We start from the raw sequence: 14,070 nt of genomic DNA, 5'->3' as shown, positions 1-14,070 counted from the left end.
CCCGTTCATGCTCTGTCTCTCTCTGTCCCAAAAATAAATAAACGTTGAAAAAAAAAATTTAAAAGAAAAATATTAATTTCTTCTCTTCTCTTCTGTCCTGCTCATTCTGACACTAACTATAAAGTGACATCCCAGGAATAATTCCCCAGTGAAAATTAATTTATTTATACGGATTTATTCAGCCTTTTATTTAGGCTACTTTGTATCCTTCACTTTTTAAAAATTTTATTTCCTGGGGCGCCTGGGTGGCTCAGGCAGTTAAGCATCTCACTCCTGGTTTCGGCTCAGGTCACGATCCCAGGGTCATGGGTTCGAGCCCTGCGTCAGGAGCCTGCTTGAGGCTCTTTCCCTCTGACCTTCTCCCTGGTTCACGCGCTCTCTCGCTCGCTCGCTCTCTCTAAAACAAAAAAATAAATAAAACAAAAATTTTATTTCCTAAGGCTACTACTATTTTCCCTCTCAGGTGCTCGCTTTATATCTCAACACAAGTTAAGATAAATACCACTATCAGTTAATTATGAGCTGCCAAGATAAAGGACAAATAATAAGAACAGGAAAGCACTACCCTCCCCTCAACAGTCAGTATTATAAGTTATACACCGAAAATTTTTAAGCCAAATATTCCAGTTCTTCTTAAAGGTTAACCCAATTAAATTAAAAAAAAAAAAAAAAAAAAAAAGACCAAACAGGGGCGCCTGGGTGGCTCAGTCAGCTGAGCGTCCGACTTCGGTTCAGGTCATTATCTCACGGTCTGTGAGTTCGAGACCCGCATCGGGCTCTGTGCTGACAGCTCGGAGCCTGGAGCCTGCTTCGGATTCTGTGTCTCCCGTTCTCTCTGGTCCTCCCCCGCTCATGCTCTGTCTCTCTCTCTCCTTCAAAAATAAATAAAAATATTAAAAAAAATTTTTTTTAATACATAAATAAAAACAAACAGGGTACCTAGGAGATCTGCACTGTCCGATTTCAAATTTAACAGAAATCAGTAGTAATTAGGAAGTGCTGGAGGGGAGGAGGGTGTTCTAAAAACACCTTCTCAATCCGATTCTTCCTATCCGAGCCACATCACACGAGAGATTATACCAAGAGAAGCATGGACACACTCTCACGTTAGCTACTAGAATTAGCTATGCAACTAAATGATCCTTTGGTGAACCATCCTGATGCCTGTGTCACGTTTGCTTTGAGAAAGACTCTTCCATTACTGCTTTAAATATCACCCTCTCTTGAATAAATCTCATTTTCTGCAGTGTAGGGCCACCTTTCGTATAGAAGCTCCAAAGGGCAGAGCGTAAAAACCTAGACCGCCCTCATTTTGTTCAGGTAAGGACAGAAAACCCGAAAACAGAAGTCTATCATGAGTAGGACTTGCCAAGGTCATCGAGCTAATTAAGGAGCAGTTCAAAGTAGATCAAGTTCCACAGGCCGGGGTCCTTCCCGGGACATCCCAGAAAGCAGCGACCTGTTTTGATTTTATCCATTTCATAGATGCCAACAAGGTCCCACAGCCCACAAATAATAGATCCTGCCCTGGTTGATCAATTCCTGAAGTTCAGCTGATAAGAGGTTACTTTCTCTTACTTAAGACCTTACTTCCTATTAAAATGAAAATTAAAGTGGTTCTCGTCATTTACGGTATAATGTGAATGACTTTATTGCACCCTTTCCTGAAAACAGACTCTGAGTAAAGGAAGACGCACGGAGCCAGGATGCGGTAAATAAATGTATTGAACACCTAACATAGCTGTGAACAGGACATAGTCTGTGCCCTCAAGGGGCTTTCAATCATACAGATGCCTCCCTCCTTCTCTTGTTACAGAAAGCGTTTCTTTCTTTTTCTTTCTCTCTTATATAATTTAAAAGGATGAAGGCTTCTTATTCCTCTTTCCTCCTCTTTGCAAATATCTGTTGGAACGAATGAATGAATACTCCTGCCCTCTAAGATTCCTTCCACGCTTTGCCCTGAGGATTCTTTAAGAAAAGCAAAAGCCCTTCTTTGATCATTTCTTCCTGAACCGTAAAGTAACGTTGTGGAGACTAATCCACAACTCTGGTTTCAACTTCTTCTTCTTTTTTTTTTTTTTTTTTTTTTCTCTCAGCTTTTACACAGTGGAGCAGATTTCCAAAGTGCCAGTGCTGACTAAGAAAAACCTGGTGAGAGTTTATTGGCCAGAACCTTGAAGCAGAGGCAGGAATCCTGGCTCTCGTGCCTTGTTCTATTAAAACCTGTGTGAGCCTGTCGCTCTGAATCTTATCTGCTGGTGGAAAAGCACTCACCCCTTCCTCGCCCAGCAAGCATTTCCACTCTCAGAGAAATGAGCAACTATGGTGCAAATAAACTAGGATTCTTGTACATACCGAAAAATTAAAATTACAGACAGAAGTGGCAGCAACCTGTGATTACTCCCTTTGAAGGCTTTCATCGCCCTGTACCTGTGCTTTACGCCATCACAACTTCCGTTCAGTCCACAGGTTCAAAGGACGGCACGGATGTAATTCACAACCAAGGGAAAGAAACAAAACTTTGAGTCAACAATGAAAAGAGGAGACTTCGAACACAGGCAGAGCCAAATGGCATTAGTGCAGTTAAGTGGGGGCGTGTATTTCTGAAATGCACAGTTCCGGAACATGGTCTCGAGGGCCGGTTTCTATCACACTCACCTGCCAGCCAGGTACTGGACACCTCAGTGCAGCCAGGGGCCTGAGAGACACTGGGGCTGCAGGGACCACGAGATCCTGCCCTCGCGAAGCTGTGCGACTGGATGACAGACGGTAGGCCAAGAGCGGGGCAAGCCTGCAGCCAGCCTGCCGGTGAGGGGATGTATCAGAGATGCTCCATAGAGGAAATGCCACAAGGGCAAGCCCCGGAGCCTTTGCTGCAGCCTATGGGCTCTTGCTTTGTCATGAGGGCCCTGGAATAATAGGATCCAGTCTGCATTTCAGAAGACACTTTGAGTCACCGCAGCGAGGTGTGGATGGAGGGGAGGCTCGCAGCGGGGAGGCCCCAGCCCAGGAACCAGAGACAGGTGTCCGTTCCGGACTCCGCCCCTTGCGAGTGACGTGGCCTCTAACCAGGGGTTGCTCAAGCTCTCGGTGCCTCAGTTTCTTTACCTACCTTGCAGAGTCTCGGCGAGGATGGGCCTATGCAGTAAGAACTCAATAAACGGAGCTGCTGGGCGCAATGGCTGCATCGTGGCGAAGGGACTCTGCAGTCAGGACGAGCTGAGACAGGGACAAGTAACAAGTCGTCTGGTCTCAGTCTCCTCCACCACAATATGAAGAAATGCAGATGATACCACAACCCCCCCCCCCCAAAGTTATTGTGAGGTTTGACCGTGGGAGACAAAACGTACAGATCACCTGGCCCTCCGCCGGGAGCTGCATCAGTGGCCGAAGCAAGCGGTTGTAACAGCAGCAGCAAAGCAGGGGGCTGCTGGTGGTGGCAGTAATTTGAGAGACCTGAGGCGGAAGTGTCAATTGGTGAGAAATTTTAAGGAAATTTCTCTGCTGCGGGGGGGGCAGCGACCAAATGTCCATCAACTGACGAATGGATACAGAAGATGTGGTTTATACATACGATGGAATACTACGTGGCAATGAGAAAGAATGAAATCTGGCCACTTGTAGCAATGTGGATGGAACTGGAGGGTATTATGCTAAGTGAAATAAGTCAGAGAAAGACAGATACCACGTTTTCACTCATAGGTGGATCTTGAGAAACTTAACAGAAGACCACGGCCGGGGGGGGGGGGGGGGGGTGGAGTTACAGAGAGGGAGGGAACCAAACCATAAGAGATTCTTAAATACTGAGAACAAACTGAGGGTTGATGGGGGGGTGGAGGGGAGGGGTAAGTGGGTGGGGGGCATTGAGGAGGGCACCTGTTGGGATGAGCACTGGGTGTCGGAGGGGAACCAATTTGACAATAAATTATATTTAATATATATAAAAAAAAAAAGACTTTGTGACTTCGGGGTGTGACCTGCAGGGCAGAGGCAACAGAGAGGATGCCTGCAGAACCTCTGGCCGGGACATGTGTGGACAGCGGCTCCTGCCATTCCCTGAGGGAACAGGGGAAGAGGAGCAGGTTTGCAGAGGAAGGTAAACTCGGTTGCAAACCGGTTCACCCTGAGGCTCCCGTGGAGCCTCTAAGTGGCGTTGTCCATTTCAAAACTCTCCGAATATATCTGGTCCTCGGAAAACAACTCTGGGCTAAAAATACAGATTGAAGAGTTGTCAGCATATGGACAGCAACTTGAAGCCACCAGGAATATTCGTATCATGCAGAAAGAACATGCGGCGGGGAGGGGACACAGAAGGCAGAGCAGGAGCCCAAAGACAAATCCTGAGCAACACCAGACTTCAGAGAGATGGGCAGAGAAAGAAAGCCCGGAAGGGGACTGGAAGAGTAGCCAGGGAACAGCGTGAGGTCCTGGAGAGGCTGTCTCAGAAGCCCAAGGCTTCCACGGGGAAGGCCAAGTCAGTAAAGACCCACACGACACCCCAACCCCACCCCGGAATGAGAAACAGCAAGGTCCTCAGGGCAGCGGTGGTGGATAAACAGCGTCTGTCATGGGTAAAGAAAGATCCAGAAAAATGGATGGTAAGAGAAGAACAAGCAGCAACCAGAGGGGATACAGGACTGAGGAAGGGAAGCGTTACTCATGGCAGGCGATTGCTGTTGCTGTTTCTAGCAGGGGAGAAAGACTTGGGCTCATGCACCTGCTGGGGTCCAGGGGCCCGCAGGGAGCAAGGGCGGGTAGAAGCCCCACAGCAGAGCGGCTGCACTGGCTGGCCTAGGAGGAGGCTGCAGGCCGGGCTGAAGGGGAGGGAAGAGAGCAGAAATGGTGCCATGAAAACACCGGTGACGGTTTGAAATAGCCAAGTCCTGCATGAGGAGACAAGGGACTAAACTACAAAATGCGATCGTGCACACAGCGCACGCACCGCGTGGGAAAAAAAAAAAAAAAACAATGCAGGCTTTGCTCTTCCGTCACCTAGAAAGAGAGACTCCTTTGAGGAGAGCCGTCAATTAGGCCAGGTTTGCCGTGTGCAGCCAGGTAGTTCCAGAGCTGGGAGAAAAGCAGAAGACCCTAGAAGCGAAGGCGAGTCAGAGGCGAGAAGCAGAGGCAGAGCTAGCGTGTCAGGGGGCGCAGCAGAAGCAGAGGAAAAGAGGGTGGGCGGGAGATGCAAGGAAGAGCGGGTTCACAAAAGAATTCTCACAATCGAAGCTGAAAAATCAATTCGCTGTCACCACGATCTGTAAATTTCTATTTGGAGCAAGTAAGTCAATGAAGGGGGGGGCGGGGTGTGCTTTTCAACAATGCTGAAATAAAACAGTAATAATGCAAGAGTAGGATATAGATTATTGCTGCAAACCATAAATCTATTTTTTTCTAGCTGTGATTCTAATAAAGAAATGCCACCAACGAATTCAACTGCAACGCCAATGACTTGTAAAAGGTTGTCTGAAGATTGACTCTTTTCATTCAATCAAACAAACGCTTCACGGTTGAAGAACTGTCCTCTACCATATTAGGACGTCTACAAAGAAAATGAAGACAGAGCCTGCCTTTCAACTGACGTCTAATTTCTCCATACACATGAAAACCCACAGGAACTTCCAGAGTAAGGAAGATACTAGAAGAAAGGGGAATGATACAGAGAGTATTTGCCCACGTTCAAGTTCCAACACATGCCAACATCCCGACCCCAAGTACCTACGCATCCTTCTCCAAATTCTACCGCCAGATAGATGTGAATGCCTTGTTTTCTCTTCTTTCCTGTCCTCCGCCCACATCGTAGAGAATAAGCAATAGACAGTGGCTACGGTTCAAAGTACACGAGTGACTGAACAGCGACAGCATCCCAGCCCCTACGTTCCAGGTCTTTCCCATCCAGTCCTCCTAACGACCCTGCAAAGAGGGCCGGTGACTCCCTTAAACATGAGGGGAAGGTGAGGCTCAGAGATGTCAAGGAAATTGCCTACTCACTACTACTCCTGAAAGCTGGGGCTGGGGCCACAATGTGACTTCAGCTCTTCTAGCGTCAGAGCATTTACTCTCTTAACCGCTGCCTCCACACCGAATTTCCCCAGCCACTGTTCCGAAGGGAACCGGTTGAAGTACTTTCTTCCAGAAGGTGCCTGGCCCCGTCCCGCCTTGAGAAGCAGTGCGGCACCGTGGTGACATTGCACTGATTTCCTGGACATAGCCCTGCCCCACCACGTTATAGCTATGGGCTCTGGGGCGACTTTTTGACATCTCCATGGCTCAGTTTCTATACCCATAAAGTGAGAATATCAGAAATTGTTACTCGGATTACACGAATCATCCCTGATGCATAAAGAGCACTCAATAAACGCCAGCTAATTCTGGCTTTTCAAACTGCATGCCACTGTCCCGAAATGTGTTATGAAATCAATTGGGAGGGTCACAAACCAGCAATTCTGGAAAACGAAATAGAACAGAATACGGTATTTAAACATGAATAGTCATATTTTACATTACCTTTGTAATTTTTTTCTTTAGCACACGCAGTAATGTTAAACGATGCTTTGTAAGTCCATGTGTCTTTCACACATCCATGTGTCCGTGTGACGGGCAGCAATCTAAAGGGTATTTCTTTCCAGGGTTGCCATCAAAAAATTTGGAAAAACACTTGATTTGCAGAATGAGCATGACAGGGAGTCAGGGAAGATGAGAAGGTATAATATGCCAGAAAACACTTTCTAAAATGCAGCTAAGGGAAAGCCCTCCTGGATGGACATTCAGGATAACCCAGGAAAATGCCCTCAGCGCACAAGTCTGTTTATGGCTAGGCTGCTACAGGCATTTCAGTAATCTGAGGTTAACAACAGGCTTTTATTTCCAGAGCAAATCAAATTGCAAACCTGGAAGTACAGATGTTATCTTGATGCTGGGCAAGATGAGAAAAATTGATATGTCAGTAAGCCATCTTGCAATACTTGTCAAAGTAGACGCTATGCCAGATTGCAAACGCTCTTAAAAACTGTCTGGGTTTGGAAGAGATAGGAAAATCTCTCAAAACAGAAATTCTTTTTTTTTTTAATTTTTTTTTTTAATGCTTATTCATTTTTGAGAGACAGAGAGAGACAGAGCATGAGCGGGGAAGGGGCCGAGAGAGAGGGAGACACAGAATCTGAAGCAGGCTCCAGGCTCTGAGCTGTCAGCACAGAGCCCGACGCGGGGCTCGAACTCACGACCTGTGAGATCATGACCTGAGCCGAAGTCGGACGCTCAACCGACTGAGCCACCCAGGTGCCCCGAAACAGAAATTCTTAAATGTGGATGTAGATTCATCCTAACAGGTCCATTATGACCAAATCCCTAGCTGAGATTTAACTATCCATACGAGGTGATGAAATGGGAGATAACTATCGACATAACTAAGCTTAGAATTTATAAACCCATGTATCTTTATATCCAAAAGGCTGTTTGATATGGTGTTTGCTGACACTGCCCATAGCCTGGATAAGAAGGGCCACAGCCCTGGGCCCTAGTCCTTCTGCACCCAACTTCCTGTGGCGTCCCTGGGACCAACTGGACCCACACACCCATGCGGTGACCTCCGTCTCTTTTTAGGCTCCGCTGCAGCCCCGCACAATCTCATGATCAAATACGAAGCCGCTTGCAGGGCGCAAACAGGCTCCTCCCAGATCTGTCCTCCCAAGGGGGTCTCTGCCACTGGTCTGAGCTAAAGGTATGATTAAGGGGTGGCAGAGGGTGTAGACCGAGATGGGGTGTGCAAGTGGACACAATGCTCTTCACCAGGTGGGACCATACCACGGGTGGGTAGAAAAAGGAAGGAGGCCCTGGGCGGGTGGATTCTCCAACTACATTCCAGCTTGGAGTCTTGGGAAGTCTGAGAATTCAAAATTCAAACCTAGCCTTCCAAGCCACCGTGGAGATATCAAGGTAGGTGGATAGAACACATTTTACAAGATGCTTATTACGAATTCATTATTTTTATTTATTTTTTAATTTTTTTAACGTCTATTTATTTTTGAGACAGAGAGAGACAGAGCATGAACGGGGGGAGGGGCAGAGAGAGAGGGAGACACAGAATCGGAAGCAGGCTCCAGGCTCTGAGCCATCAGCCCAGAGCCCGACGCGGGGCTCGAACTCACGGACCGCGAGATCGTGACCTGAGCTGAAGTCGGACGCTTAACCGACTGAGCCACCCAGGCGCCCCTCATTATTTTTAAATATCTACACATACACTACGAGGGCCTCTATCGGTTCTCTTACACCGGACCCTGCAGAGTTACCGGCACACCGCAGGAGCCACACCGCCGTGGTTCGTGTTCCCACCCCCACCCCCTGCCATTCACCAGTTCTGTGAGCTGTGAAGCCTCTTCCTCTGTGTCTCAGTTTCCTTACCTGTAAAACAGGGACAAGAGCACCCTCTTCATAGGGTTGTTGTAAAGACTAAATGAATCAGTCCATACAAAGTGCAGAGAACAGCACCTAGCACGTAGTAAGGACTCCAGAGAGGCTGCCCTTATATTATTCTCCATACAAAATTGATTGGCCACTGCAAACTTCTAGAGAAGGCCACGGCCAGGAAGTTATTCGGTGTCTTCCTTCTCTCCCACTCCTAATTTAGAAAGCGCACGTTATCTCCAAAAGATCACTATTTTCTACTCCGCAAGGGACGAGTCACCTCGCTGCCCACCTGCCTGATAGAAGTTCTTCTGAAATTAAATATACGCTCATCCTGTCCCCCAACCTGGCAGAAAGCTCAGGCCTCTGGCCAGTTTGAAGCCTGGCAAATTTGCTTCCTGTGTCAATTGCATGCAATCCAAATTTAAAACCTTACCAATTTTAAGTGTAAAAGGGACATTCCCGTCCCTTTATGTTCATGAGATTCAGAGCTATTGGCCAGGGTAAGGTCCTCCTAGATTAAAAAGCCAGAGGCTGAAATACCTGAGGCTATCAGCGAGGAAAGGCTACCAGACTAGAGAACCTTAGCTAAAAATAGAGTCCTACCAGTGGAGAAATAGATGGGAGAAAACAATTAGTTATATGGCTACTGATTAGTCCACACACTTTTTATTATTATATAAAAGGTGTATCATTGGCTTAGTAATTACAAACTGCCAACAACCTCTCAATGACCAATATTCCTTCAACCTAAAATGACAGAGCAAACAACTTGAAGAGAAATACTTGTCACATTATGACACACAGGCAGCAAATAGCGCTCCCTCTCTCTCTCTCTCTCAAAACTCCAGTTGTTTGCTGCACATCAGAAGGTCTAAAACAGGAGAAGAGATGTACAAGGGAAAGAGTCAAGGTCGTGTTTACCCTTTAAAATACGTACCTAACTTACATGTTCAATACAGTGAACATTCGATCCACCATCTTCCCCCATTTATTCTGAAGAATTTTCAAAATATTTGATTCGCCAACCTGCCCAAGGGGCTGGAACTCTCTGGTTTCTCCAACTGCACCTAATTAGTCTTCCATAAAAGCAGCACTGCTAAAGCACTGTTAATTTCAACAGTAGTTTCGCTATTAACTCAACTCTTCTCCAAATCCAAAATGGAGTATAAAGATGAGTGTGAAATAAATGAAAATTAATTGGATTCTACAGAGGCAAGACTGAGCACATCCATCCACCCAACAGTAATCCCATCGAAATCAAACATAGTGTTTCTTGGAAGAGTTTTGCCAACTTCCTATTAAAAAAAAAAAAAAAATCCCAGGAACACTTCCTATTTTGGCCAGTTTTTATTTACGCAATTAGCATGGCTTTTCATAAGAGCCAGGCTGGAAACAATATATTTTTACGAGCCCATTAGTCATATAGTCAAGCTTCATTATATCACAATCCTTCATCAGTAGTCCGCAATAAGAATGCTGTTGCCTTGTGCAATGACAACGTTTAAGGAAAGGATGCGTTCACAATAGGCCATGAAATGTGTGAAAAACAGAATACCCCAAACCAGTAGACAAGCCAATGAGTTCATCTGGCTTTCATTTTTGCTGAACAGGGTTAAGCGCAGTATGGACACAAACCTAGTTTTGACTTAGAAGCCATATCCTTAATTACTAACCCCCCTTCATTCTCCCACCCTTCCCCAACTCCACGCCCTTAAGAGAAGTACAACACTTCGACCACAATTGCTGTTATTAAAGAATCTCCCCGGGAATCATTTTGGCTTCAGTCGTTTTTCTAGCAGACGTTTGTTACAGCTTATTCTCACCGTTTCTCCTAACATCAAGCATATACACGTCCGGCAGACTTGTGTGTAAGCCTTAGCCCCTGAACTGTGGGAAGTCCCAGCGTCGTGGCGGAGGGGAACCCAGTGGGTTCCGGCCATCTCGCACACCGCCCGCAAAGCTGCCTGCCTTTCACCCAGGCACCCTTCCAGGTTGCCAAAGGCTCTCCGTTCTGCGCCCACCAACGGGAGTAACCGAGCTTGGCCAGGAAGGAAGCAAGCTGCTTCAACAAAGCCCAGCGTGTGCAGCTTCGGTAAATGCAAGGATGAATTATGGGGACACGCGTCGGGGCTGGCTGCAAAAGAGAAAGCGTTCACCTCATGATTTTGATGTGGAATTTCAGGAACCGAGGGGGTCTCTGAGATCCCCAGAACCTCTCCTGTCCGTTAAGCAGCTTTCAGGTCCCTTCCCTGCTCCCTCTCCGCAAAAAAAAATGCGGGATTGCCAGGATCTCAGCAGTGAGTACTGTTCTTGTTGGGTTAGGCGCATCTGGGGTGAGCCCTTCTGAGCCCCGCTTCGTGTGGCTGCAGCCAGAGCCTGGAAAGGCTCTGAGAAAAGCAATGCGCTTAGCCAGACCTAACCCTCCCCACTGCCGTGAAGAGGGCCCGCAGCTCTCCCGGCACCCGGCACCCGACAGGGGCTCCCAACCGTCGCGCCCCGGCGCCAGAGGGCACCCTGGAGAGAGAACGCCCTGCGCCTCGCTCCCAGCGTCGGGTCCCCAGGAGTCGGGGCGGTGCGCAACCGAGAGCCGGAGCTGGAGAATCCCCGTGTGGGCACAGTGGGGCGAGCGAGGCCCCCAACCCTCCCGGCCCCGCGCCCAAGTACCTCGCAGCCGTACAGCTGACCCAGCTGCTCCACGATCCACTCCTCCAACACCAGCCGCTTCCGAAGCTCCTTGCGATCGTATTTCACTGTCACTTTTCCCTGCTGGTGGCGACGTTGCTGCTGCTGCTGCTGCTGCTGCTGCTGCTGCTGCTGCTGCTGCTGCTGCTGCTGCTGAACCTGCCCCGCAGCGGCCGCCGTGGCCACGGGCGCGGAGTCCTCCCGGGAGGAGCCCGAGCCACCGCTCGAGCCGGGGCTGCCGCCGGCGCCGCCCCGGGGACTCTGGAAAAAAACCCGCGCGCCGCCGCCGCCCCCGGCCCCACCGGCCGCCTCGCTGCTGCCCGTCGCCACCGACATTTCCCCGCGCGCGCCGGAGCCCGAGTACGGCCCGCAGGAGGGGCGGGCGGAGCGCGCCCGGCGCCGCTACCACCTCCGGCCGGGCAGCGGCATGCGAGGCGCTCGCCGGCACCTGCTCCGCGCGCCGCGCACGCCCGGCAGCCCGGCTCGCGGGGAGGTCGGGAGGAGCCGCGGCCTCCGGGAGGAGGACGGGCGGGGGAGGGCGGGGAAGAGGGAGGGGCGGGGACCGCAGCCTTAAAGACGCCGCGGAGGACCCTCTCGCTCCAACCCCGGGAGGCGGATCTGGCGCCCGGCGGGCCGAGGGGCTGGGGCGTGGGAGTTGCGCGCGGAGGCGGGAATGTGTGCGCGGCGGCACGCGCGGGCGCCCGTGTGCAGACGCCCGAAGGACCGGCTCGGGGCCGGTGCCAGAGACGGTCCTGCTGCGCGGGTGCCGTGTTCTCTCCTCCGGGGGACGGGGAATTGCTCTTTCCGCCTCCAGCAGTCTCAGGGCGCAGGAACCCCGCCGTCTCCAGCGGCCTCGGCCGGCCGGGCGCTGCCGGGGGCAAGGGACCGCCGGGAGAGGGACGCGGGGAGGGACCGCGCCGCAGGTTCCTGGTGAAGGGCTTCTTGGCCCTCCCGCCTCTTCGGATGGCGGGGAAGCGTCTCTCTCCCTCCTGTCCCCACCCTCCAGCTCCAAACACATTCCTATTCATGCCACTTCCTCTCTGGGATTGTGAGAAAAATTGACGAGGCGATGTTTGTGCAATCAGACAATCAGAGCGCCTGAGAGATTCTCTTCAGACCAGTTTTTCTCTCCTTACAAAGCGTCTGTTCGTTCATAGGCAGAGCATTGCGATGTCTTTATATCTAAAGGGCAGAAGGCTTGATCATCGCTTAGCTCTGGGCTGGGGACATACAGCAAACATTTCTCTAAAGGACTCGGTGCTGTTTACTGGTCTTACATTTCTAGTGTTGCATTCCCTGACTAGCCAGCTTTCCTCTCTCTCAATACCATTTCCAAGCTACCTCTTTTTACCGGGGAAAGCAATTGAACTAATTTTACTACTCTAAAAACATCATGCAGCCAAGTAGAGTTACAAATGAATGAGCTTATTATAAGTTTTCGGGCAAAGAGATGGGGAGGGAAGTTATAAACAGAAAGCTGCGTGTGTACATGTGTAAAATTATAGGGAGACACTAATATATGTCTGTTGTACACAACATTCCATTTCTGTTGAGGCGACTGAAAGAAATCACAAAGATGCTCAAACACAGTAAAGGAGCCTTTATGAACTTTTTTAAAAAGCTGGTGAAGTTTACCCGTAGCTATTATAAAAAAAAAAAAAAAGTTTCTCAGAAGTGAAATAGGTCATCAGGTTAATTTCTTCTGAATATTTTCTATGATGGAGAGGATTCTGTGTGGGATTCTAGACCCACAGCTATAAAGGCACAGGAAGTAAAAGAAGCAAACAGCAACTTTCTCCTGGACTTCTGGCTCTGCAGTCAACCCACATTCGGGTCTGCTCTACCCAGATTTATCATCTGCTTTGTTCCTTCCGTTTAAGGTTTTCGCCAAGAGCCTGAGGTGGGATTTTCCCCAAGAGTTCCATTCCTGAAACTCATCATCAGGAGAGGGCAGGCCCTGAGGAGTGAAAGGAAAGGATCTAGTGGGAGATTATGTGAAATGGGATGGGGCTGGAGTCCTTTCAACGCTAGAGGTGGCAAGGCTGAAACACGTCTGCCCCATGGAAGACGCCAGCTGTCCTCAAGGTGAGTTCCCCACCCAACTTTTCACAGACAGAGGAGCTAGAACTACTATGATTGGCTCCTAGAGATTGATGACTACTCTCCATGTCACCCCCACCCCCGCCTGCTTGGGGCGTGGAGGTTGTTCTAAACCCTGAACACGTAGCCAAGAGGGTGGGCACCTAGTTGGCCAAAAGGTAGATGATGGAAGGCAGTGGCGAGGTGGTTAAGGACAGTCTCCCCGCACAGAGTAAGCTTGTCTTGTTCCAGACATCTGGCGCTTGTCCAGGTTAGCTAGCACCGGCTTTAACCGACCGAACCAACCAGGAAAATTTCAATCAAAACAAAAACAGCTAAAATTATAGTAATCATAGAAGGAGAAACTATACAAAATCTCTCCCTCGCTCTGGCACTAGGACCTGGCTCTACCAGTATTTTGAAAATTGTGCCTGTGATCCAGAAGTATGGCGAAGAGTGGGAAATTCCAAGTAATTCCAACTCCTTTGAGTCTTTGGACAATGAATTCAGTCATTCAAGAGCAACTTCAAAGAAGTTATTAAAATGCGCTAAGTTCTTTCTGAGAAGTTCTTGTGCCATTTTTTTTCACTGTGTAAGATACTTTTTCCTTTGTGCTTAAAACTCAGTATTCACTTACAACTTCAAAAATGACAGGTACTAAGAGACATTTAAGAAGAAATTCAGGGTTTTAGGCATCTTAACTTAGAGAAAAATAGCCACGGAGGAGTCAGTCTTTTTCCATGCATACATTGACCTTCGGATGCCCAGATGAGTCACCTTGACTTGCAATTAGGAGTTGAACTAACACGACAGTTCCTCTTCCTATAAATCCACCTGCTCCACCCAGGACATGATTTACACTTGAAGTGAGCTCACCACCACCGCGCACACGCGCGCGCACGCGCG

At 49.0% G+C, this 14,070-nt stretch overlaps 1 protein-coding gene across 2 annotated transcripts in view; it reads right to left on the bottom strand.

Annotated features, from left to right (window-relative positions):
* Positions 1-11,421, bottom strand: part of PPP1R14C (protein phosphatase 1 regulatory inhibitor subunit 14C) — an 88,755-nt gene extending 77,334 nt beyond the window's left edge. Inside the window, exons 1-2 of one of the 2 annotated variants that reach the window (XM_047859324.1) lie at positions 11,245-11,421; positions 11,068-11,199 (exon numbers count right to left, since the gene is read on the bottom strand). In XM_047859324.1, coding sequence (XP_047715280.1) covers positions 11,068-11,199; positions 11,245-11,421 — 309 coding nt within the window. Of the gene's footprint in view, positions 1-11,067 lie in introns of both variants that reach the window. The other variant, XM_047859323.1, reaches the window with a different exon arrangement.
* Between the last annotated feature and the right edge of the window lie 2,649 nt (positions 11,422-14,070).

This window comes from Prionailurus viverrinus, chromosome B2 (genome assembly GCF_022837055.1).
Source record: "Prionailurus viverrinus isolate Anna chromosome B2, UM_Priviv_1.0, whole genome shotgun sequence".
Classification (NCBI taxonomy): domain Eukaryota; kingdom Metazoa; phylum Chordata; class Mammalia; order Carnivora; family Felidae; genus Prionailurus; species Prionailurus viverrinus.
The sequence above is the reverse complement of the archived record's forward strand: the minus strand, read 5'-3'. Positions and strand labels throughout refer to the sequence as shown.